The sequence below is a fragment of the Amblyomma maculatum genome, chromosome 1 (assembly GCF_055883805.1).
Source record: "Amblyomma maculatum isolate TAMU_Amacu chromosome 1, ASM5588380v1, whole genome shotgun sequence".
Classification (NCBI taxonomy): Eukaryota; Metazoa; Arthropoda; class Arachnida; order Ixodida; family Ixodidae; genus Amblyomma; species Amblyomma maculatum.
The window spans coordinates 460,440,617-460,463,862 of NC_139344.1; the positions used below are offsets into that span (position 1 = coordinate 460,440,617).

General features: G+C 45.9%; 1 protein-coding gene across 1 annotated transcript; it reads left to right on the forward strand.

Moving 5' to 3' along the window:
- Positions 1-480: 480 nt before the first annotated feature.
- Positions 481-18,437, forward strand: LOC146209778 (4-vinylphenol methyltransferase 2-like). The gene is made up of 3 exons (XM_084581117.1): positions 481-671; positions 10,528-10,873; positions 18,166-18,437. Exons 1-3 carry the CDS (start codon positions 481-483, stop codon positions 18,199-18,201), a joined length of 573 nt encoding a protein of 190 aa, XP_084437243.1. The 3' UTR covers positions 18,202-18,437.
- The last annotated feature ends 4,809 nt before the right edge of the window (positions 18,438-23,246 follow it).

Consider the following 23,246-nt stretch of genomic DNA (forward strand, 5'->3'; position numbering starts at 1 on the left):
GCTGATAAATCTGAGAAAACATCATCATGAACCTGCTGAAAGCGAGAAACAAGTTCATGCCGTCTACATTTTGAACTTTTCCAGACTCAGACTGGCAAATTAGCTAATATGTTCGATTTTTACGGCGTTCCTTGCTGTAGTTGGAAGACCTAACTAGCCTAGATCAACTTGCCATCGACGCGCTCCTATCACAATTCAGACCCTCATAAAGGTTCTCTGATTTATTTGTCTCTCCCATATTTAGCTCTTAGAAAGAGCAGTATTTTGCGACGCAAGTTTTCTTTCCGGGTTCTACTGGACAACAGCAACAAGAAACGTATGAGCAATATTACGCCTGCCGAAAGGTAAAGGAAAACAAGCTAGAAAACTCCAACTGAGCAGACTTATTTCCCTTATTCTTCCCAGTGTTTCAGATGGACATGGCGGTCAACCATGATAACTACACCTAATTACTATGCATTGCCTTTTCTGTTGTCCAGAATGCCGCAGCAGACCGACATAGTGCTGCCCGAGCACGACGAAGCCGAATTGTTCGAGGAGCGTTCTGAACGATACGTGGCTGCCAGCGGAGCCATACTGGACACGTTCAAGAATGCGTTCGAGGTTTGCAATGACCAGGAGCAACCGCAGTTTATCGATGTCGGATGCGGACCCGGCGATTTCACGTTCAAGTATGGAGCCATGGGTGGGCTGCATGCGGGGAAGTTTGTGCGCGATTTACGCGAGGGAAACAGTTGAAGCATATAGCGCAGTGTAAAATTGAAGACAAATCGGCGGCATGTCACGGAGTTTGTTTACAACAAGCTCCGACTGAAAATTTAAGTCCCCGGGTTCGTAGTGATATCCGTGGAATCGGGCAAGAAGACGCTTTCAGCTTGGATTTGAAAATATTACTGTACTAGTTTTACAAAAGGCAGTGGCAAGACGAAGGTGACCATGATCTATTTCCCGCCGCTGTCAATGACTGTCCAAAATGTGAGATCTATCAGTGGGTTCCAGATGACGAACTACGATGCCTAAAACTCCAGAATTTCCGAAACAGTATTTCGATCTTTGTGGGCAATTCTGTTAAAAGAACCCCCTATTATGAATCGACCTCCGACCATTCCACATATACATTACCCTCGCCGATCGCTAGATAAATAGCCTCGCTTGTCTACCCGCTGAATTTAGACGTTTTAAAATACAACACGCGTCACCGAGAACGAGACCGCGGTACAAGTAATCAGAAATGCTTAGCAGCAGCCCATAAGTTGTGTACGTAACTGCGCTGGTTATCATTTCCTTTGACCGCGTTAGTATAAGATGACTAGTATTTTAGGATGGATAATTTTAATTATGCTCATTATAAATTATTCTGTCTTCTGTCTGATCGGAACGGTGCAATATTTGTGGGCCTGCCAGCAGACCAGTCGCTCATACCTTGCATCTATCACCTTCGATTCTTTTATTCACATTTATTTGGGATGATTGAAATATAAAAAGGTAACGAGATTACCTTAAGTTGCCGCTTGAAAATTTTCAGGTAAAAAAGGCCAAACTAGGCAATGGCGATGTCGAACCTTCGGAGTGAGCTAACGGCTACAACACGTTGGCGTTGCCTAATCTACGCCCAAATCTGGCCCTCCGAAACTTCAAAGTAGCTTTTGATGTAATCCCGTCGGGGCAACTGTCGCGGCGCCAGGTCTTTCTCGTGCGCTCCGCCCCCATTTTTTGTTCTGTGACAAGCAAAACGTCGTCCTGTATACTCTCGCATCTATCCTCACGCGCGCTATGCGTGCATCCTCCGAATCATGCACAGCACTTTCTGCGCCACTCAATCTCGCTTGCATTTCGGCGTAGCATTTTGTTTTCTTACCTGATTACTGAGCAATTCATGGCTGTGCTCCCACTTCCGTGTCAGGTTCGCTTCTGAGTTGCTATCTTTCGCACATAGAATGAAGGGATTAACAAACAAAAGTACTAACAACGTAATTGTGTGGAAAAAAAGCGGTGGAGGAATACGTAAAACCATTTGCATGTCCTGAAACGAAGTGCTCAGTACATTTTAATACATTCTGATCGATTTCTAAACAAATATATCGCAACCAAATCCACTATTCCGTTGAATCGACCGTATTTACCTAGAAGCGACCTTCGCCCACCCAAATTTAGCTAATGCGCCTTCCCTATCATGCGGCATTTATTGTTTCTATCATAATCCAGTGTAATCATACATATATTCTAGCGATATGTGTACATAACTCTCCGCAGTTCCCAGTAATAAATCTTATCCCAATGTGATCAACCATAATTTCAACTAAACCTTGTAACTCATTCTTAATTCACCATATAATATACAATTTTTAACCTATCCCACAGTAATGCAAATTATGCCGCCAAAATTTGGTTTTGTCTGTTGGTGACCCGTGGCCACGGTGGGTCATCCGGGGTGTAGGCCTCGTCAGGTGGTTGCTTTGCCTTCCTCCTTTGAAATATGGAAATACGGCCAAGTAAAATACTGCCATTACTAATTCACGCTACTGTAACTTGATGCACTATAATCTAATTGCAATCTGTTGCGTTCCGTCACACGTCATCTCATAGGGCTAAGGCCTGCCCGCTTAGACCGATTACCTTGTACGGGCTTCAGCCACGCGTCGATTTAGAATGTGCTTCGTTTTGAAAAGCGGCTGCCGCCATAAAAACGCTGATTGACTTGGCGTAGCTTGGCGAAATATGAATATGCTGCACCAGCTGGACAATATTGGGTCGCACATACTCATTTCATTAGTATTAGTCGCAAAACTAGGCGCAATATATAAGAGATACAGTGCATGGGTATGAAGGCACGCTTTATTTAGGCAAGCAATATTCCTACATGGACGACGAAGCGGTTAATGGCGCGGGCGGAGCGTTCGCGCCAGGGCCGCTGGCCATTACAGCTCATTTCATCGTCATGTCATCACGTGGTTCTATTTCTGTTGTGTCGCCATGTTTCATCGCTTGTCATGTTGCTACCACGTTACACATGGTTGGAGGTGCGGTTCTTCCCTACTCTTTCCTTGGAGTGTCGACGCCAAGCGTGCTCCGGGACCGTCTGTCGAGAACCCGTGGAGATCGCCGCCCAACTCCGCCCCAGCCCTTCCAGCTCAGAACCGACCAGCCGCTCTCCACAGCCCCATTCCCATCCCGTACCAGGACACACGGCAACCAGGAAAAGCTACAATCAGAAACGACCGACCTCACGACAAAAGCGACCTCACGACCACTCGAGCAAAGGCAGTACACCCGCTCAAGCCGTCCGGCGTGTCCATGGGCTTTAGCCTTCGACAAACGGTGAACACTGGACCTGATACTCCGGGGACAAAGATTCATCCCACCTTCGCATTCATTGTGGTCATCATCATCATCATCATCATCATCATCAGCCTGATTATACCCACTGCAGGGCGAAGTCCTCTCTCATATTTCTCCAATTAACCCGGTTCTGTGATAGCTGCATCCACTTGAACCCTGCGAACTTCTTAACCTCATCCGCCCACCTAACTTTCAGCCTCCCCCTGCTTCACTTTCCTTCCCTTGGAATCCAGTTTGTTACCCTAAGCGACCAACGGTTATCCACTCTTCGCACTACATGTCCTGCCCATGCCCATGTCATTGTGGTACAAAGCCAGTTCAGTGCAGTCGATCAGTGGTGTCCGACTCTTCGTGACCCTATGGACCATGTCACGCCACGCTTTCCGGTCTCTCACTATCTTCCTAACATCACATAACTTCATCTGCAGTGCCTCGAGGATGCCATCTAACCATCGCGTTCGCTGCCTACCCCTTCTCCGGTGACCCTCCAATGAGCAGTCAGGGTTTATGGTCGACAATATCGACTGATTTGATCTTGTGGCAGTCCAAGGAACTCTCAAGAGTCTTCGCCAGCACCACAATTCAAACGCGTCAATTCTTCGGCGGTCACACTTTTTCACAGTCCAACTCACGCATCCATACATCACAACTGGAAAGACCATAGCACGAGTTATACGGATCTTGGTTGGCAGACTAATGTCTCTGCTCTTTACTAGGCGGTCAAGGCTAACCATTGCTCTCTTTCCCAGAAACAGGCGTCTCCTAATTTCATGGCTGCAGTCTCCTTCCAAGGTAATCCTGGAGCCCAAGAACAGAAAATCTGTCACAGCTTCCACTTCTTGTCCATTGATGCTCCAGGACTTGATAGGGCAAGACGCCATGATCTTCGTCTTTTAATGTTCAGTTTAAGCCCAAACTTCTCACTCTTCTTGTACGCGCATCAGAAGTCCCATTAGTTCCACTTCACTTTCTGCCATTAAAGTGGCATCATCCGCATATCTAAGGTTGTTGATACGTTTTCCAGCAATCTTCACTCCAGCTGAAGACTCGTCCAGACCGGCCTTCCTCATGATGCACTCTGCATATAGGTTAAATAGGCAAGGCGACAGTATGCAGCTTTGTCTCACTCCTTTCTCAATCAGAAACCAATCAGTAAGACCATGCCCAGTTCTGACTGTGGCCTCTTGTCCTTCATAGAGGTTCCTGAGGAGACAGATGAGCTGAATTGGAACTCCTATCTCTTGGAGAGCTTGCCACAATCTGCTGTGATCTACGCAGTCAAACGCTTTCGCATAATTAATAAAGCAGAAGTAGATACGTTTCTGGAACTCTCTTGCTTTTTCCATGATCCAGCGAAGGTCGGCAATTTGGTCTCTAGTTCATCAGCCCTTGCGAAACCCAACTTGCACGTCCGGAAGCTCCCGATCCACATACTGCTGTAGCCTCCCTTGGAGGATTTTCAACATCACCTTGGTAGCATGCGAAATAAGCGTGTTCGTGCGGTAGTTGGAACAATCTTTGGCACTGCCTTTCTTTGGAATGGGGATGTAAACTGACCTCCTCCAATCCTAGGGCCACTGAAGGGTTGTCCGAATCTTCTTACATAATGTATGCAGAATGTTAACAGCGTCATGGTTGAGGTTTTGAAGCAACTCAGCTGGAATGCCATCGATTCCGCTAGCTTTGTTCTTAGCAAGGCTGGCTAAGGCCCATTCAACTTCACTCTTCAGGATGCCCGGCTCGAGATCAGTAACCACAACCGTCTTATGTTGGGTTTGCACATTCGGGTCCTTCTTGTACAGTTCTTCTGTGTATTCCTGCCACCTCTTGTTTACCTCTGAGGCTTCAGTGAGGTCCTTGCCTCGTTTGTCCTTTATCACGCCCAGCTTAGCACAGAAGCTTCCTTTGATATCTTTGATTGTCTTATTCAGAGCTCCTGTGTTACTTAATTGGCTGTTGTCCTCAACTGCTTGGCACTGTATGTTCAGGAAGGCATTCTTCTCTCTCCTTGCTATTTTCTGAAAATCCGCATTGAGAACCTTGTATCTTTCTCTTTCCCCCATAACTTTTGCCATCCTCCTTTCCTCAGCTATTGGCAAAGCCTCTTCAGATAACCAGCTTGCTTTTTTGCATTTCTTTTGCTTTGGAACTACCTTAGTAGCAACTTCTTGTGTTATATCACGAACATCAGTCCACATCTCTTCGGGCTCTCTGTCTTCTAGATCTAATTCTTGAAATCGATTCCTCACTTCCACAGCATATTCTTATGAAATTTGATCCAGATCATACCTGAAAGGCCATTTATCTCCAAATCGGCTGCCTGTGTTCATCGTCACATCATGCATTGGATATCTGGCAATCGATTGGGATGATCGCTCGTTGACCTCGGGGCATGCTACGAGGACGACGGAGCGAGCAGTGGCTCATGGCGGCGCGAAGCGCTCGCGCCAGGTTCGCTGACCATTAAAGCATTTTTCATCTTCATGTCATTACGTCGTTCTATTTCTGCAGTGTCGCCGTTTTACATCACTTTCTATGTGCCACCACGTAACAATATGAACGTTTCTGTATGTACTACGAGTACACATTCTGACTCGACCAAAGAGTTCCGGTGGATTCTACCTCGTATCACAGTTGAGAGCAATCCAAGCTAGCAGCCCCTGCGAAGACGAAGCAACATCCGACATGAATATTTTTTCACATAGCGGGACCAAACTGTCAAAATAGGAGTATGATGCCCCTTTTTTCATGCAGTACTAAAACACCAGCATAGCAGTGTTGTTGCAGTGGTTCTCACTAGGAATTCAAGTATCCCGGCGGGTTCAGTTCTCGTCTCAAAAGTGCTGCCCAAGCTGGAAGCTCCTACAAGTCGGGTCATAACGTGTCGTCCTATAATGTTACACCAACCGCTGGCACAGACATGGGCGTGGCTCTCTAGGGTCGCTGCTGCTAGAACGAGGAGGCCTCGTCAATTACACACTGGATGAATGCCGAAGCGCAGCCTCTGGTGCCTAATCTCTAGATTCAGCATTTTCAGATACATGGACAGCTCTATACTGCTAGGGCAGTTTTTGTGCAGTCTAGAAATTGAAGGTATGGTATACGGGCGATACAGTCTTGAAATGAGATTGCTTTAAAAGAGGCACCGCTGTGAAAAGCCGTGAGCGACTTAATTCAGCCTACTGGCGGTCTTTCGCTGTAAAGACTTTGCCCACTAAAGTAGCGGCCTGGGTTCAGCCGCGATCAAACACTTTATTTGGATCACAGCAGTGTGCCAAAACTTCACGACAACTTCATTAACAAAATTTGGAAAAACTTGCGGAAACCTAAGCTGCACTTATAAATCTTTATCATAAGCAATAAATGAAAGGCCACCTGACCCAAAGAGCCACTTAATCAAACCTTACGAGTATGCGTGGCTTGAATCAGTATCGTGCCTGACTCATAGTGCTAAGGTTGTAAGAATGGTTCTTGTAGCATCCCCTTCTTCCGAAAGGAGAGGACCTAATCGGGCTGCCGATTCCGCCGTGTGATATGGTCGCGCGACGCTAGACAGCCCTACGTTCAATCACCGCCCAACCATACCAGCTGCAGCTAGAGCCATGTCCATGATATCTCGGTACCAACGCAGACGCCGGCTTTTCAAAAGGACGGTATATTCTACGCTATCGCTTTACAACCGCCATCGCACTGATTATTTATTTGCTTTCACAAAAAAGCAACCATGATATGTGAGTTCCTTCCATGCCCGTGGGTATCAAGGCTTAGGTCCGATGAGTGCAAAACTTGCGTCGCTGCGCGTTTTCTTCAGGGCGATAAAAGAAATCTTTGTGGACCGCAAGGAACGCTTCCACGGGTGAGGCCTGTATTTGTTACAGCGTGTTAGAAGGAAGGGGGGGGGGGGGGGGGGTCACGCCTCATGATCGGATCTTGCTGCACGCGGTGTACTGCTTTGAGTTTCTGTTCCCAGAGGACAACATTGACTGAGGTAGTAAGGCTGAAAGTTGGGCGAGTTGAATATGGTTCATTTTGAAGGTAGCGCAAAAACCAAGGACAAGGTAGAAGGCCCCAACACGCGCGCCTTTTCACAACTTTACAGTTGTGAAAAGGCGCGCGTGGTGGGACTTTCTAAACTTGGTCCTTGTTTTCTGCACTATCTTCAAAATGAATTGACTGAGGTGCTTTTGATAAATTTGCACGTCTCGTGCGTAAGTTTCGAATGATTTATTACAACTAATTGCTTCCTTCGCTGAATTTGCAGATGAATTACGTTGAAAGTAGTATAGGCACGTATATTTTCGGTTTCGGGATTCTTGCTTTAAACGATCCACCATTGTCCAAAGCAGAAGGACTGTGACCCAGAAAGCCCCAACACGTCTCAATTAATCAATTATCAGGGCATTTCTCAGGACCAGTTTTGGTTTCGACCTCTCCGACCACGAGAGCACGATTACGTCAAAGATGCGAGCGCACGCCACACAAGCACCTCTTGCTGGCAAGACTGGCGACTCGTACAGACACAATCTAAAGACGCATATGGGTAGCATTTTTCGTCTACATGCGATCGCACGTGCAAAAATAAAATCGTCGTCGAGCAGCGTTTCAGCGTAGCATAATTAGTTCTCCGATGTTGTTTCACCCGGAGGCGCGGATGTTATTGACATTTCCGAGCACTTTGATTTCGACCCGCTCGCCAGTGACACAAGTGACAAAGTAGGAACCAACAGCAGCCGCGAAAGCTTGGCGTTTGGCGTGCAGGAAATATACGCTGGTCAGACATGTTGAACAAGTATTGTAACGAGTAGAAAGCGGCAAGCACTGAACGCATCAGTTTCTCACACTGCCCTCAGCTTCGTCCTCTTTCTCCTCGGTTCTGAGCGGCACGCGGCAACATACTGACTACTATGAAGATGCTGTTCTCTCTGCCCGCTTTCCGGCGCTGTGAGCTCCAAGCTGGCGTCCGAAAAAGGAATAGTTATAGCCCCAAAAAGAAAAAAAAAAGGAAAACATAGCCCCATCAGACAACGCCACCCACCCTGATTAGCGCGATTCCCATCCTGCCCCAGCCACGCCTGCTCACGCGCTGATTGATCCCGACGCGGCAGGCCTGAGTTGCACCGGCCAAGCATGTGGCGCCATCTGGTGCTGTCAAGACAATCTGGGCACACAAAGCCGTGGCAGGCGCTATCGGCTGCGATAGCTTCCGCTGTCGGTAATCTCGCGCGGATCACTATTTATTCGCATGCGTAACAACTCTCTACAAATGACCATGAATAACAATTTAATTCGGAGGATTGTTTGACCAACACTGAGGTGCTGGTAGAGTGATTACAGCGATGCAAGCGAGCTTTTGTCCACATCCACTTCACTGCTACTGTCCAGGGCGACTCGCCTTACGTCTGCTAGCTCCGCTGCTGAAGGCGTTGCAAATCAAGGATATATCTTTTATGCCATAGGTTTCCCAGTAAAGCGGTCTGAAAGTTCAACTTTTATTACTGCGTTAACCCGCTCCGAAGCGCCGTCCGCTGCCGCTTCGATGTGAAACAAGCTAGGCACAGTGACGTCTAGGGCAGACGGAGAGCGGCGGCACAGTTCACGTCTCCCGTAGTGCCAGCGGGCGGCGCCATTGCCGGAAGCTGTGCGCTTGTGCAGGAATGCTATTCGATCCCGAGTGCAGCAGGCAGCCTTAATACTCAATTTGTTCAAGTTGCACGAGTGCGGTATCACTGAAACGAGCAAATAAATTGCTTCCCGGTTTCGGAATCACATCGGTGTGTCCGTGCGTGCTCACAAAGTATACCCAAGAATTGCGCTTGAAAAACACGCCGACCGCGAAATGGACGCCAAGTGAAGTAATTGTAACCTTAAGCAACAAAGTATGAAAAGCCATTGAGTCAAGCGAACAGAAGCGGACCGCTTTCTCTTGTGTGCCCAGTCGATACACACAGGGCAGACACGGTGAGGTATCGTGTGTCGCCACTGGTCTTTGCTTTGATGACTGCACGTCATAGTTGTTTGACGACGTCATGATGTTTACCTATATACCAGTCTATGTCACAGAGATGTCACTGTCGATTAGTTTTGAAGAACGGAGTCTTTGACTTGCTACTATTTAAAATCAAATTAAAGTCTGCTCGCTGAAAAATGAGAGGTTGGAATTACTTGGGGAGCATCTCTATATAACCAAGAAAGCAATCTTATTCCTTCTGACACTTCACCCCGCCGGGGTGGCGCAGTGGTTACGACGCTCGACTACTGTTCCCAAGGACGCGGGATCGAATCTCGGCCTCGGCGGCAGCTTTTCGGTGGAGGCGAAAAGCAAGGCGTCCGTGTGCTGTGCGATGTCAGTGCACGTTAAAGAACCCCAGGTGGTCGAAATTTCCGGAGTTCTCCACTACGGCGTCTCTCATAGCCTGAGTTGCTTTGGGACGTTAAACCCCACAAACCAACCAACCAACCTTCTGACACTTCAAATATTGGTGTCTATACTCCTTTTAGGCAGAAGCCATGTTTTCTATAGGCTGACAACGCAAACGCGTAATATCATTAAAATGGTAAGGGTCAAAGAAAGTCGTCTAGCGAAGCTTTGTTTGCTTGGTTTTATTTCGGTCAGCTTGAATTACCTTGCTTGCCTACAAGCACATCAATTGCCTTGAATTATATATTACGGCAGAATAATATAATTGAAATGAAAAGCATGCAGTCGCAGATGAAGCCATTGTTAAACGCCGATAAGCTCTCGCTGACGGTCGGCTACTATGGAAGTCATGCGTGCCTCTTTCTGTTTGTATTTTTTCATGTAGTCTATAAGGTAGATATGTCTTGCTGCCCGCCGTTCACGGCACTTGGTGCTGGCTTCTGTTTGACAAATGCCACGAATGACCCCGCTGTTGACGCCGTTCGTACGTAGACGTAAACAAATGCAAAAGTAAGTAGCTAACAAAGAATAAGTCGGAGAAATAGCCTTCTTCCTGCCAGTAGTTTGATTATCCACCGGGTTTTTGTAGCTTTCGTCTTGAAGTGCATCTTTCTTTCAAGTACGTGTTACGGCGCTAATACCTCGCGTTCTTCGCATTGAAAAGCTGGATCTCAGTGCTTTAATTTGGATTTTTTCTAATGAAAGTCGGTTTATGTTGGCACCCGGTTATTTGCTTTCGTGCGATCACTTAGCTCTCTTTCATTTTGCAGGTACTTGCTGCCTCGTCTCCCTCCTTGTCGGCGGCTGGTGGCGTCTGACTATTCCGACAATATGCTTAGGCTTGCCGCCAAGAAGTACCCACACAAGAGGGTCGAGTACATGAAGCTCGACATCGTGGGAGATGCAGATAGATTCGTGCGGGAGCAGGGCCAATTCCAGAGGGTCTACTCATTCTTCATGCTTCAGTGGGTGAGGGACCAACGCCTGGCAATGCAGAACTTCAGGAAACTAATGACACCTGGAGGAGAGTTTTTTACGATTATTCTAACATCTTCGTACTTTTATGATTTGTACAAGCTCATGATCGAGCATCCGCAATGGGGCAAGTACAAAGAGGTAAGTGTTTCTATTTTATTTGAGTGACCAACATAACAGGCACTGAGATGAGCTGAATGGCATCTATCCTTTGCGGGATGATGCGGCGCCGCTGCGTAGGAGGCGGCTTGGAGGTGACCATGACCGATTGTCGACTTTCTTTGATACAGCAGCTGCACAGAGCAACTCCACACACACATATATATATATATATATATATATATATATATATATATATATATATATATATATATATATATATATATATATATATATATATATATATATATATAGGATAAGTAAATAGACGTACTTGGTTGCTAGAGGTTACATAAAAGTGAAAAATTGCTTCATACTGTTTCCAAGTTTATTGTAGCAACCCTATAAGAAGACAAACAAGAATCATGTACCATCAGTCTTGAGAAAGGCAGGGCTCCTGCCGAAACGTCGACTACAAATAAACTTGGAAACAGTATGAAGCAATTTTTCACTTTTATATATATATATATATATATATATATATATATATATATATATATATATATATATCTAGCGTTAACTAGCGTCATATATATATATATATATATATATATATATATATATATATATATGACGCTAGTTAACGCTCATAGGTTTCGGTTAGTCAACGTAAATACTCAAGCAAGCGGACGTTTGGACAGCCGTCGATATAGCTCAGTCCAAGTGCAACGCATTGTACGTCAAGGCTGCCCCCTGTCGCCATTGCTTTTCTGCTTGTATATAGAACCATTTTGTCTGAGTATTATCGAGAGCAGCAGTGTCCGAGCTTTTCGTCTGCATGCAGCAGAGGTCCGCACATTCGCATATGCTGATGACATTGCCGTTTTCTGTGCCGACTACGAAATATTTGCAGTGTTGTCAAATTGGTGAAATACTTTTGTTCTGTGAGTGGTAGTGCGCTTAACTGGGATAAGTGTCTGAGTTTCTGACATGTAGAATAGCCCGCAACCCCTGCGAATTTCGTGGACATGCGCTGGGGAATAACCCCAGTGAAGTATTAAGGAGTGCCACTGAAAAACTACCAAGACAGTTAGTCATATTGAACCAGCAGGTTTTAGAAGTGCATCAGAAGGCCAACAGACTAAAAGGATTCGGTTGGTCTATGTTTGCACGTGCTACGATTTGTAATTTATTTCTTGTTACCAAGATATGGTATGTGTTACAAGTACTGCATTGTTCTCTTGTGAATGTACGGAGATTCCACCGTGTGTTCGCCATTTTCGTGTAGAGAAGTACTTGGGAGCGCACCCGCCGAACGAGCTTGTTTTATCGCGTCTGCTCTGAAGGAGTTGGTTTGGGCGCCAAGTGGTTAACCCGTTTATTTTCTTTAGTGATACGAAGGACCCATTTTTACGAACTGTGTGTCAGGTTAGGTTGAAGAAAGTGCTGCCAGGCTTAGTTGTAAGTTCGGCGAGCATGCAAGGCAGCATTTTTGGAATCCTTAAAGAAATGTACGTCATGTCGTGTATTGCAAGCTCGTTTTTCGTCTGAATATTTATCTACTGTGACGCGAAAAAAATCCTTAAAAGGACTTGTGCGATATCTTTCTTCCGATCCCATTGCACAGATTGTTGTACTGTGCAGATCCATTGAAGTCACTCCCTAAACGTGTAAAAAATAAGGCTGTAGCAGGGGGAGCAAAAACTTTCTTTTTTAAGTTCCATAGCAATATATTAAACGTTAATACTTATTTAGGAATTAAGGGCTTTTTGTACCTTGGGACAATAACTGTTTCACATGCCGCAAACCGGAAATTATCAAACACGTTTCATTAGACTGTTGGGAATACTTTTTCTTTTGGCACCATTCTACAACAAACAATTAAAAAAGACCTACCCGTGGATGCATTCGGAATTCGATATTTACCAATTGAAGATGATGATGGCCTATGATCATGTTATTGGGCCTGCACAGTATTCGGCGATCCAGAATGGCTTTCAGGCATGCAGACGTTGACGAGAGGAATATACTAAACTATTTTTGAAAAGCCGTTGCGAGTGTTATTGATGTTTTCAAGACACAACACGAAGCGCCTGAATGGCTTCCGAGAATGCAAAGTGTAGCTGCAAATGCTTGATTTGTAATGAATCACGAAGCCCAAATCGCGTCGTTTTAGCCCATGATGTGCGTTTGTAGAGTAATGCTGTTTATGTGTAAAATATCTGGTAATAAATTTCACAATAAAGAAAAAGAAGTCGATATAACTCAGTTGTAAGAGCCCTGGACGCGATATTCGGAGGTAGGGGGTTCGACACCCACCATCGGATCGTTACTTTTTCTTCCGCTTTGCATGTATAATTCTTTATAGCGACAATCACCATAACGCTATTTCCGGTCAAATACCAACCACAAAACATAAAAAAAAAATCGCTAACGTTTGCCTTGGAGTCGCAGACTGTCAGCTCCTTTAAACTCTTTACTAACGAGCCCCTCATTTCACTTTCAATTGCTTGCATAATATATATATATATATATATATATATATATATATATATATATATATATATATATATGCGGAAACATTTCAAGCCTGGCCCAATTGCTTTCGCTAATCGTTATTCCGGTTTCCCATCGCATAACTGAATATATTCTATGACAGTATCAAAGCTTAAACTTGGCTTACAAGAGTATACTCTGACTAGATGATAGCGACCACGACAAGTATTAATAACATGAACACGGCCAATGCTATTGTAAACCGTAACCCTTTATAGACATAACTGATTATAAATAACTTCTCTGGAGCACAAGTTAGTAGAGGAAGACGACTTGTGTCTTAACAGGCGCTAGAACAATAACATGTTACTGAGGTTAACTGCGCCTTTTAGCCTTACTTAGGCCGAATGCTATATACGGCTACATTTCTATTACGTCACATTACAATAGTATGTTCCTTTCAGAACAACCGTTGTTCGTATGTACACATTCTTCACCTTAATAAAGCATTTTTAGACATGCAAGGCGAAAAGCCATAACTACTGCCTTTTATGCGAAAGTTCTTTAAGCGTTCACGTAAACACCTTACCCTCATAATATCTAATTATCTCAACTTTTGGTTCCATCGTTTGGCTCTAGGGCTTAGCTCATTGACAGGCATTGGCGCAAAAAGCAGTTGTTGTTTTTTTTAAATACAATTATTGATTACATATGTTGGTTCAGTAGCTAACGGTATATTGATTACAGACAAATTTGTTTTAAAAGTTCAATGCATCCTACCGCGACCCCGAAGCGTGCTTGTGAGGTGATAATGGAAATAGTTCTATTTTAAATTCTTTAAAATGAGTATTTGGGCTGCGGAAACGCAGACAAACCCCAAAAATTATTTGTAGGTGGTATCGAAGTGCGATAGTTATTATTCAATGCAGGCGATACTTCTGGTCCAGTTTTTGGCTTTGCGTATAGCCTTATAAAATTCCTCTCCAATTTAAAGTCTCCCCTTACTAGTTAAAACACGGTAACGCATCAACTGAGGAAACCTTTTCAGCGCATTTTCAGAGTCGCCGTCCACTTCGTCTAGTCAAGAGCTGTGAATCGGAACCTTCCGTTCAATTTCATCTAAGTTACAGATACCCTTTCTCACTTCTCAACCACCACTGCTTAACTGACTATGCGCTGTTTTCAAGCTAGATACACCGCTACAATTCATATTGCTTTTAATGAGGTTTAAGCTCCAAAATTCAACTTGCTCCTATTCCTCCTTTGTTTAATTGAAAGTATATTGCGATGGAGGGACAGCGTAGCAGGGGACGGCAAAAAATTATGGGGCGGATGAGCTTAAGTAATTCGCAGGGGTCAAGTCGACGCAGCTAGCACAGGACCGAGTTGATTGGAGGAATATGGGACAGGCCTTCGCTCTGCAGTGGGTATAGTTAGGCTATTATGATGATGATAATTATCTGTTGTTGCGGAAGTTATTGTGAGTAATATGTGAACTGGGAATCTTCATGAGCTCTAACGGCATTCTTAAGACTAACAGGCAAAAAGATGTAGTACAAGGTTTCGTGCATAAATGTAGCTAGTGCCTTATCGTGTGACATCGAAAAAGTACCAAGTGTTTAGGCTGTCAGCCGATATAAAGTACAGCAATCGGAAGGAAATTCTACCTAGCTTGTATCTGGCTCTCCTCTATGTCATGCCTACATTGAGCGCCAATGCGGATCTGTTAACGATACACATTACGCATGGCAAGAATTTATTGGCGATAAGGGAAGCGCTTGCCTATCCTTAAATAATGTTCAACAGTTCAGTACTTTTTCTGGGCGGCCTGAACGCCATTTCAACCTCGAGATGACTTTTTCCCAGGTGTCACCCGTTAATAATTATGAGGGTATTATTAACGATGCGCCCTTCACGGTGCGCACACTCCCAGACACCCTTAGAGTGAGTGGGGGTAGCTGTTCCGGTCGCAAAGGAGATGCCCTCGACTTGCGTGGCAAGCTCAGCCGGAATTCAACTACCTTGTAGTGACAGAAGGGGGTGGTCGTTTGGTGCCCAGCGGTCGCCGGTTCAAACCACAGTAAGGATCGGAGTCAGAAGTAACAAACAAAACACAATTTGTGCACAGCAAGAGACGATACAAAGGAATACACAAGATCACTTGATATACACAGACGAGAGGTACACAGAATACAAACGCTAAGCATGCGACTACAGAATGATTCAATAACACAGGCTTTACAACAGATCAAACACGAGAGAGACATAAACAAACACCAAATTGTTCACCGGGCACTGTTGCAGTCCGACGCCTCAAGAGTCACGATGTGGCCGCCATACGAGACGAGCGCCGCTCCCTTGAAAGTCCGTGGGCTTGCCAGCAGCGGGTGATCCCCGGGAGTCCAGCCGAATCACAGGCGAACACTTCGCAAGACACTGACGAACTCACTAACTGGCTGACTGACTCAAGAAGCGGCGCGGTCGCTTTAAATAGGGCGCGCCGCGTCTGTTTGTTAACACGCGCCAAAGCTAGCGCGCACACACACATAGCTTCGCTGGTTATAGCTCCCTCTTCTCCTCCCGTCGAGCCGCGCGTCGTCATTGGCCAGGTCCCATAGAACCTTCTCGAAAGGCCTGGCACATTCCAGGCCGATGAACCACCGTCCTCCCCGGGCAATGGAAAAGAGGGTCACGGCAACACGTACAAAGCTACGCGCTCTCCCGCGCGGGGAAGGGGCTTTTCTCTCCATGCCTTCCACGCGACGCCGCGCGGGCCTCGCGCCGTGCCGGCTTGATAAAATTGGGCGCCGATTTCGTGACACCAGGTCTCTGTGCCAGTGGTTTCTTTAGGCGTGAATGATATAGGTTATTTCGTTCTGACACTGCATTCCAAGTTATAAACTTATGTATTACATTTATATCTGTCCAAGACAAACTTTATTTGTGCCATTCCATTAACATACACGTTGATTAAATGGTACTTGAAATTATACTCGCAAAAGTATTTTTTCAACGCTTAGGTGTAAGTGAAAATAATGACCAATTTTATTGAACGTGACATATTTGAAATGCGTGGTGGTACACATAAAAAACACCTAACGCCAATAATAAGTGCCTGCCTAATTCCTCTTGATTTGGCTTTGCTTCAACTGCACTGATATCAAACAGTAATGTAAAGCACTATAGATAAACAAAACAAGCCTTGAGGAGAACAGTGACGAAGCCTTAGCGCACAAATCCTGACTGTCATGCAAGCTAACGTCAATTTGGCTGCAGCAATACCATTTGGAATGGAATATCAAGAGTTTTTCAAGAGTGTCACGGAGCATTTGCCATGATATCATGAATCTGTTTTAACAATTCTTATATACAAAGCGTGGAAATAACCTCCTTGTGACTCCGAGCAAGGATTTTGTGCAAATACCTTCCCTAAAGGTTTTAGAAGATAGGCTCCTTGCGCTTTTGTACTTACGTTCCGCGATTCCATGCCCATGCCCACGTCTCTCTTATTCACAGGCTTTCGAAAAGTTCATGCCTACAATTAGCGCGTAAGAATATTGAGGAAGTACGCCAGAGACCTGGTTGGCTTTGCAGACCTCATTCCGCTGGCCTTTGAGGTTTTGTCATATCCTCCTACGAAGCAGGCGAAAGACGAATTGATCCGTGAGTCTCTGGCAATGGCACATCATAACGGCAGTTACAAAGACCACTGAAAAAACGCTTTACTTTGCGGAATATTTTAACGCTGTTCTCATGCTGATTGCCATTATTTTCGAAAATCTTTGTAGGTAAGAGGGTGGTACTAAAGGCAATAATACGCGCTTTTTTATTGAGCTGTTTTACTTGCTCATATTAACGATGCAGTAGGGACGACCGCCTCAGACTGGCCGGGAGCCTCATTGCGAGATATATTCGAAGGGAGACAACTGATGGCAGGCGTTTTTGTTTTAATAAAGTGAAGTAATTATTGTTTCACATCTACCAAGCCCACAAAACGCCCGCCGTGCTTTACTTGTAGTCGCGGGCACTTGGTTCATATTTTAGGAATACGCACAGAGCTCTTGTGAACGCTTTCCAGATTTCCTAAATATAAAAATTTATAATGGACAAAATATTTACCAGGAACAAGCTCGCAACCTTCCGGGAAATAAATCACAGTAAAACTCTAGTAACTGCATTAGCTAGTTGGCAATTTTTCGCTAATGAACCTTAGTAGCTCTGCAGAGTGTTAGTACCAATAGTGGGTAAATATGTGCCATATTAGCTCATGAAACAAAAACAAAATGCAAAATGTACTTTTGTACAGCCTTGCGGGGCAAGAAAAGCCGATGCTTTGTCTCGTACAAAGTTAACAAGGATCCGTTAGAAGCGTAGGAAGCTCAGTAGAAATGAATGCACAATGTGGCTCTGCTGGTGTATTTGAGGCTCCAAATTTGAAATATATGGGCTATTGTGAACATCAAAACTGCCGTTTTGCTTAACTCCGTCGCGATAGGAAAAGGACAATCATTTCTAACTGCATGTTTGTTTTTAAGAGGACGGGCGGAAAGAAGGCGCACCACTTTAAATGTCCCACGCTCAATAGTATTGACAAATAAATAAATAACCTTGAACTGTACTAATCTGACCCAGTTCCGTTACACCGTTACAAATGGAAAACTTGGAGAAACGGACATTGTGCTTTCAGCACCTCTCACGCATTCAGTAGTTTCCATTGTTGTGATCAATAATTTTCCACACAATGGGGGGGGGGGGGGCTTTAGAGATACCACTTTAAAATGTGGTGTGCAGGTCAAATTGCAAGTAGACGCGCTTACATATCGTGTATTATTTTTCAGGGAATTTTCTGTCCTTCAACGCAGTGTACCCTCTGATGAACGACGAAGAAAAGGAAGAGCTCCGCAGTTTGTGACTGAGTATACAGAGAAGATTTGGGCCGAAACTAATGAGGGACAAGATATGGACCGGAAGGTAGTGGTTATCCACGCACAAAAGCCTCTCGACTAGATTGAATACCTTCTCGTTGTGTCATCAAGAGTCTTTTGCGTTACTTTCAACAGACCACTTCTTTAGAATAAAGCTATGCCATGTTTAACTTTTCCGCATCTCAGAAGGCTTCGTCTGGTGATTTAAAAACTGTCATCCTATATGTGGCCTCTGATCATCCTGTGACGAAATCAAGTTCAACACGACCGTTTGATAGGCGCCCATGTATGGTATTATTACCGAGAAGTCTGCTTTGAAGTGAAACCACAATGCACAGCATGCTGAGTGTTACTGCGCATCTTTCACGTAGTCACAATATTTTTGCAAATGGTAGCTTTAATCATTCATGCCTCACGCTGGGGAGAGCAAGCTGTCGAAAATGGATATAAATAACTCATGTACGGACATGAGTTTTGTTGGATCAGTCCCAAAATCCGTCTTTGAAATTATTTAAGGTGGAAGCTTTTAATGGCTCATCACTACAGTTTGTCCATCTGTGCTTGCGTCGACAGCGAGCGTCCGCGACACCTGTCAAGATAGTAACAATGGTTGACGGGTGCATATGAAGTCAGTGATGATAGTGATATATGACAGTGGGTAGACTAGTAGTTAGCTGAGTAGGTAAGTGTAACCGTCTAATAGGTAATGGTAATTAGACGCTAGGTAATGATAATTAGATAATAAGTAACAATAACTGGATAATTTGTTAACAATGTTTAGTTACTTTGATCATTCCGACAGCGCACCGCTACTGCGCATGCACAACAGTCGGCGAATAGAATCCAAACCGAGGGCAGCGACAAGAGCAGTGAGCGGTTTTCGCCTATTCGGACTTTAGATCGTCAAAAGTGCCCCCCTCAAAAATGTTTAAGCCGTTTCATTCTGAGTTTTAAATAAAGTTTGCGTGATGGTGGAATGGTATGATACCTGATAATATAGTAATTGTCTCCGTACTCACCTTTTCCTTTTCTCACGTTTCGCTAACGTGTTTTCTTGTTACGCGATAGAATATATGGCTCGTTAGGCGGAAAAGCTGTCTTCGTATCCTAGTTGAAAAAGAGCAAGGTTTCGAGAATGAGTCGGAAATGCGTAGGAAAAATACGCACGTGCATTCATATCAAAAGCATTCTTGAGGTATTTAAGTTGGAGGCTATTCTACGATGAGAACTCAGACCGACGAAACGCATACCTCCGACTGCGTGCCATAACCCTAAGTATAGAATCCACTGAGAATTGAGGCAAATACTGCCGCTTCCTTTCCACAAAAGCCAACTTAACGAAAAAAAAAAGTAAAACACGGCGAAATGAAATGATGTCAATGGTGCTATCGCGTCTAAATTTAAGGCGACGCTTGATCGTCTCCTCAATGTTTTATATATCTTGTTTATGTGTTATGCTGTAGGTTCCTAGCATCCCTGGAATAATTGCCTCAAGAATGCTGCAAGGATTTGAAGATTAATAAATAAAGAAGAATAAAAATGTTGGATGTATTGCATGTTTGGATGAGATTACCCTGCTTCACGAAGGCGTGCACTTCGCTGAAAGTTTTGGTGCGATCCATAAACCAGAATCTTACGAGAAATGTCCCCTTTACACTCTTTTCCTGACAACCATTGTGCAGAGCCACGTTGTATTAACGACGAATTGGAGCTTACGTCATGTCGCAAATCCTAGATTGTGCTCGGTATCTCTTAAAACTTTTATATTTCTTCTTTTTTTTTGGTGTTGCACTTTACGTTATTGGCCGTGGCTTGTAGTCAGTTTGTCTCATTCTAGTAGCGACGCTCACTGTAGGCCGTGCTTTGAATATTTCTAAAAATCTGGCTTTTATTCATACTTCATGTTAAAGTAAGAGGTAATGACAAAGCGCTTTAGTTCGGCAACCACGTGGAGATACTGTCTACCACGTGTATACCCTTTTGCCTCCCCAGGCAAGGTTGTTAGGATAAACGTTTGTTCATACAAGTTGGAGAACGCGGGGTTAATGGCCCGCTAGGCTGGGTATCATGCCAGTCCAGAGAATAACTGGAGGCAGCTTCCACATGCGCTAGTTAGACGAAGTTTTTTGGGTCCTGCAGTCTAGAGCAGTTGAGCAAAGTTGCCTGCCAGGTATTTTAGATGGGAGGTTGTGGTTTTCTCTGATATGCCCACATTTTTGAATGCTGATACCAACATTGATAAAATATTTGCGCCTCCTGCACACTTTCGGATCCAATTAGTTTGCAACTTCTGGAGATAACAACATATTGACGCAATATCATCGTACTGGCGCCGCCATGTGGCAAGCTCGGGAGACTGGCACGCGCTCGTCTTGTGCACAGGTGTCGTGTCCACGGTGTGTAGATGGGCGTAGGGGGCAGCCAGAGGCTCTTCGTACATGGGATCTACCCAGCACCTCCACCAAAAATGTCACAGAAGCCAGTGAAACTGGTTCAGCAGGTTTACTTAGGATTAAGTAAAAGCACCGGCAAGATCAGGCACGGAACCGACTGGCGGGCGAGCACCGAGAACGAAGAAGACGAGCGGGTGCCAGTCTCCCGAGTCTCACGTATGCCCACGCCGTTTCATGGCGACAAGTTCGAAGACGTTGAGGACTGGCTGACCGGCTACGACCGGGTCGCTATGTTTAATGCGTGGGACGAAGAGCGAAAATTGCAGAATGTTTATTTCGCACTAGAAGACGCCGCCAAGATGTGGTTCGAAAACCATGAGGCTACCATTTCCACGTGGCAGGATTTCCGGCGGCAGCTGCTTGCAACATTTGGCAATGATGCAAGAAAAGAGATGGCCGAACTCGCTCTACAGTCCCGAGCACAGCGGCCTAATGAAAGCGTCGCTATGTTTGTGGAAGAAATGACTCGGCTTTTTAACCGAGCGGACCCGTCCATGTCGGAGGTAAAGAAGGTGCGCTAGCTTATGCAAGGCGTCAAGGAGCAGCTGTTCGTTGGCCTTGGACGTGATCCTCCACGTACTGTTGCTGATTTTACGAAAGAAGCAACAAGCATCGAGCGTGCCTTGAATCAGCGATTTGTACATTTCGATCGCTCTGCGAACATTGCTGCTGTAGACTTCCGCTTGCCAATGGCCAGAAACGACAGGGAAGCCCTTCGCGAGCTTATCCGAAGCATCGTGCGCGAAGAGCTGCAAAAGCTGCCCTCTCTCGAACAACATCCATGTGTTGGGGGCATCTCGGATATTGTGCGCGAAGAGCTCCGCCAAGCAGTGCCATCAGTGCCATCAGTACCATCACCCCAGCCGCCTGCGCCACAGATCATGACTTACAGCGACGTGTTGCGTACCCCTGCGCCTGAACAATTGGCACCCAGCAACCCTGCTCCTCCCGCACGTCCTCCACCGCAATATGCAGTTTCGACTGGTGTGCCTGAACCTCGACCACCCGTTCGCAAAGCACACGCGTGGCGCACGCCGAACAATCTGCCTTTGTGCTTCCACTGCGGCGAAGCCGGTCACGTTCTGCGCCACTGCCCGTACCGTCGGATGGGCTTGCGCGGATTTTCCCCGGATGCCCCTCTGCCGCGCTATGGCGAACGACCTCGGGATATCGACCAATACCTCAGCGACCACGTCCCACCTGCGTCCCTCCAGCGACGCCAGTCCAGGTCACCACCGCCGAGACAGTTTTCCACCAGCCGCCGTTCTTTCCTCAGGCAGTCCCCAAGTCCGCACCGGGAAAACTGAAGACGGCGACCCTCGGGGGTAGGGCCGCCGTCGATGGACACTACGACCAACATCCTCCGCTCACCGATTCGATCACACAGACCGACCTCCGACCCTTCGCTCCGACCAACAGTCCGACCACTTTTCGACGATCGCCGAAGTTTTCCTCCGACGCCCCCAATCGACGCACCGCACGACCAACGAGTCCGACGACCTCCCGACGATCACAGAAGCTTACCTTCGACGCCGTAATTCGACGCAACGAACGACCCGTCAGCCCGATGATCCCTGACACGCCGCACTTTGTCGACGGTGAGCTACATTCCGCCGAAATACCGATCGTCGTTGATAACCACAACACGACTGCCCTTGTAGATACCGGCGCTGATTTTTGCGTTATGAGTCATGGCCTTGCTACCATTCTGCGAAAAGTCCTGACTCCTTGGCACGGAGCCCCGATAAAGACAGCCGGAGGGCACGTGGTAACGCCGCTCGGAGTGTGCACCGCTCGCGTCGAGATTCACCACGTAACTTTCTCGTGCTGCTTTGTTGTGCTAGCAGAGTGCTCCAAGGACCTGATTCTCGGCCTTGATTTTCTTAGAGAAAACGAAGCAATCATCGACCTCCGTGACTTCATGGTGACGTTTTCCACTCACCGCGCAATTTCCGACGAGCACAGACAGCACAACGACGACTACACAGACAGGCCAGTTTTGCGAGTGTGCGACGACCATGTCACTCTACCTCCACGCACCAGCTTGTTTGTTACAGTGCAGTGCGACAACCCTCCCGCCTTGCAAGGCCTCGCGGAAACGAACGTGAATTTATTGTTGAGTCTACAAGTCTGCGTCACTCGGGGGATCTTTGCCTTGAGAAATAAACGAACTGAACTGCTTTTAACGAACTTTAGTGCCGAATACCGCCATTTACCGCAAGGTACACTATCGCTTATTGTGACGAAGTCAGTGCGCCATCCGCCCATTGCGCCCTTTCGCTGGCCAACGAGAACCCTCCCGAGAGCACTGGACATACTGTTCAAACTGACGTGAACCCAGCTTTGTCTCTTACCCAGAAACGCCGCCTTCAAGCAATTCTGGACACTTACCGTGGCTGCTTTGCCGTCACTTCCAAAGTGAAGCAGACGTCAGTAACGAAACATCGAATTATAGTTGATCCCACCGAGCGCCCTATCCGCCAACACCCCTACCGAGTATCGCCGAAAGAACGAGAGGCTATTCGGGCGCAAGTGGATGAA

Bases quoted from the DNA above. Each gene is read 5' to 3' on its own strand.
- LOC146209778 (XM_084581117.1), top strand. From the start codon at position 481: ATGCCGCAGCAGACCGACATAGTGCTGCCCGAGCACGACGAAGCCGAA. The intron at 672-10,527 runs GTATGGAGCCAT...TTCATTTTGCAG, and splicing joins CCCGGCGATTTCACGTTCAA to GTACTTGCTGCCTCGTCTCC. The intron at 10,874-18,165 runs GTAAGTGTTTCT...ATTATTTTTCAG, and splicing joins AATGGGGCAAGTACAAAGAG to GGAATTTTCTGTCCTTCAAC.